At 34.6% G+C, this 3674-nt stretch overlaps 1 protein-coding gene across 1 annotated transcript; it reads left to right on the forward strand.

The window, feature by feature from the left end:
• Positions 1 to 1192: 1192 nt before the first annotated feature.
• Positions 1193 to 2917, forward strand: LOAG_13557 (hypothetical protein; the record flags this gene model as incomplete). Its single annotated transcript, XM_003149063.2, has 4 exons — positions 1193 to 1404; positions 1800 to 2010; positions 2228 to 2470; positions 2652 to 2917. The coding sequence occupies 4 exons, from the start codon at positions 1193 to 1195 to the stop codon at positions 2850 to 2852; spliced, it is 867 nt and encodes a 288-aa protein (XP_003149111.1). The 3' UTR covers positions 2853 to 2917.
• Positions 2918 to 3674: the final 757 nt, after the last annotated feature.

Below are 3674 nucleotides of genomic sequence, written 5' to 3' on the forward strand. Positions count from 1 at the left end.
AAAAAAAGACAGTTGGGTTTTACCGGGAATGCTGTAAACAAGTGAATTCGAGCATATAGTTTCCAGTGCACTGACACTTGGATAGTAGGATATAAGCTAGCTGTAAGGTGGAATAGGCTACTCCAAATAAGGCAAATAAAGGTCTTGGGCAAAGTATGGTCATAATCCGGAATGTTTATTAATTTCTCCTACTCTTCGAAGCACGTGCTGAAGGAAGGCCATGGGTTCTTTCCTTTCGCTGGCAATGGCATATCGGTCTTATTTCGGTAGTTGTGTAGTTATTTGACCTTATTGCGTATATTTTCATTTTATGTATTCATTTTATTAGTGGGTTCAAATTCTACTTTTTGTTGCTTGTTTCTAAGCTGCCTTGGACCAAATGTACCTCGTTATCGATGTTTTCTGTTAACTACTGACATTTTATGAATTGTTACTGAGTTGACTCAGGTAATTAATGGTGTCATGTGTTCGCATCAATTTATTTCGAACAGCTGACACGATCTCTTAATATATGTTGCAGTGGATTCAGATTTTTGCACTGTGTGATTAGAAAATCATGATAAGGACAAATTGTAAACGAATTCGTCACTTTGGTTAGGTCGTATGCTTTAATTTCATGGGTAAGGTCATATATTTGTTTCCTTTTTTTCTGTTTCTTTTGTGATGGATAAATGTTTAGTTGGAGAGGGAAAGAGATTTTCAAATGATCTAGAAATGATGTTTAACATTCGGGACAGTGAAAGAACATCGTGAGATTTGCTGTTTTTATATTGCATTCGGCTAAAAGGATATTACGTTACTCATATCCCATTGCATCATTCCAATGCGATACAACAACGTTGGAACTGTTGTATTTTATTAGGACGATGTAATGGGATATGAACAATTTGATGTCTTTGATGTTATTAGCTGTTATAGCTATAATTAAATTGATGTATTCGATCCATCCATTTCACGAAATAGAATTTTAGATTTATAAAAGTCATTCTTTTTCACTTGTACGAAATCTTATCGGTATAACTAGGCTGGTGTTACTTCATTAAACGATTTTTATCTTTCCTAAGTGGTTGATTTAACAATGTAATCAACCTTCCCTTTAGCTCACGTGCAATTTACTGACTTTTTGTCTGTTTGGTGTGCAAATTGCGGTTACAAACTTTCATGGGAGAACATTGCAGGTAATTTGCTCTGCATGGGTTATACAGATTTTATGGAATGGGTGATTGAAAATGGTGGCGAGCATTTTGGCGTCGATATCAGGGATTGCTCAAATGAAGGTGGAAAGGGATTGTATGCAACAACAGACTTCCGAGAGAATGAAACAGTAATATGCATACCAATGGAAATTATCATCACTGCTGGATTTGTTGCCGAAATGCCGGGTTATTGTGATGTTTTCAAAAGGTTCAGTCCAACCTATAAGAGATGATTATAACAGAAATAGTGTTGTATTATATCTAAAAGAGACAAAAGAGTAATGGAAGTCCTACGGAACTCCAGATAATACAATCGGGATTTCTGTGGTTTTCTTTCACTTTGATCGCTCTGAAGTTGATAACAAGCTAAGGCATTAGAAAACCATATGTATGACGAAAAATATGTTCATATAACCTAGTCGAAGAAGAGTTAAAATCCGAAATAAAATGTTGCAGTTTTTATTAAAAAGGCAGTGACATTTACTTATACTACCTCTCTCAACGATTCTTGTAATAAATAAATGACTTTAACTACTAAATGTATAATGAAGAGAAAACTGTTAACTTCGTCTTTTCACTGCAAACATTAGTCATGTATTTTAGATACCGTTTAAAACCATTCGAAGCACTAGTGTATTTCTTCTTAGTCGAGAAAGAGAAGAACTCAAAGTGGGATCCCTATTTTAAAGTGCTTCCGAAATCGTTCTCAACACCGGCCAGTCTACATCCAGTTTTGGAACCAGAAGATTTTCCATATTGCTTAAGGAAGCAATGGTGTATACAGAAGAACGAACTAAAGACTATGTATGAAAAAGTACTGGATGGATTTTCATTTAGATTATATATGAACTTTCATTACCAGATGATGGGATGTGATTTTTACCTTTAGACAGAAGGTCCCCTTCCTTCTCCCTTGTAATGCAGATTTTCCTTTTTCTTTGTGGATGAAGGATTTTCTTGTTATTTATATCCATCCATAAGAAAAGATTAGAATTTCTTTGAAATCAGATGAGATCACAGCTCTAACTCAGGCTAGATTTGTTACTGAAGGGACTGCAGGAGAATTCGTTCCCCATAATCGTTTTTATTCGCAGTTTGTGGCGATATTAGCAGATAATACGATCTGGGGTCATTTTTTATGGGCTTGGCATATTGTAAATACTAGATGCATATATCGTGATAATAAGCCTCATCCGTTGATTGACAACACTGAAGGCGATTCACTTGCAATTGTACCTCTTATCGACATGCTGAATCACAGCAACGATAGTCAGGTATATTCACTTCATCAGTTAATATATATTGATGTGCTTAAGTAGTTTGTTTTAATCCCTCAAGTACTTTTAATTAATCCCGTAATTGATTTTAATCGATGAATAAGTAATTTCCAAGTCCTTTTTAGAGAAATCGATTTTTCGATTAATTGATTTTAGACTATAATATCCTGCTGTTTAGTGTTGCGCGATTTGGGATAGCAAATTGAATCTATATAAAGCGATTGTTACTCGACCCATCCATGAAGGAGAACAAATATTCATCTGTTACGGTAGTCATACAAACGGATCATTGTGGATCGAATATGGTTTTTATTTGAAGGATAATATCTGCAACAAAGTTGAAATCTCGCTTGGTTGGTTTAATTCCGGACATTATTGATAACAGTAGCAATCCTTCAATTGTTCTTTACAATCTTGTCAAGAAGATTGCAAGTTTTTGATTCGCTACGAATACTTTGAGCTGTGACACATTAAAGGTCAAGTATATTTGATTATAGGAATGAAAAATGTCTTTGTAGAGTGAATCATTTATAGAGACATAAAAACAGTGACTTGTGCCACAAGGGATCGTTTCGGGTTTTGGGTATTTAATAAGAATCATTAAGTAGAAAAAAATTAGCAAAACATCTGTTATCACTCAGCTTCTCATCAGTTCAGTGTAGTATATCTTTAGAAGACTTTATGCGACTCGCAAAAGCTGCTGGATTCACTTTCTCAGACTTACATAGAAAAATAATTCTTCAAGCAAATTTTCCATGGTAATCTTTCTCTGTTTCGTTCATATTCTCTTTGTTGACCTCTTCAATAACTTCATATACAACGCATTTCTTCAGTTTATAACGTACAAGTGTTCACTGTTTTACATTTACATTGAATTTTTCGAAAAAGCTTTAAAAACATCCCATATTCTTTTTCTGTTAGCGGCCTAAACCAGTTCACACTTTGATGCACTCTGGTACACTATTCAAAGCAACGATTTCTCACAACTCTGGATAGAATATTCAAATGCTATTACTAAATCAGGGAAACCTAAAATAAGTTATTAAGTTATTCGGTAACTGACAGAATAATCTATCATCATATTCAGACGCCTATCGACTGCCAAATCGTAGTAATAACTTTCAGTTCTATATACGCGAGTGATATGAAGCCAAGTTTTGGGCTGAAAGCAAATCTAGCATTGCTGAAAATGAATTGTTCA

This window comes from Loa loa, assembly GCF_000183805.2.
Source record: "Loa loa unplaced genomic scaffold supercont3.28, whole genome shotgun sequence".
Classification (NCBI taxonomy): Eukaryota; Metazoa; Nematoda; class Chromadorea; order Rhabditida; family Onchocercidae; genus Loa; species Loa loa.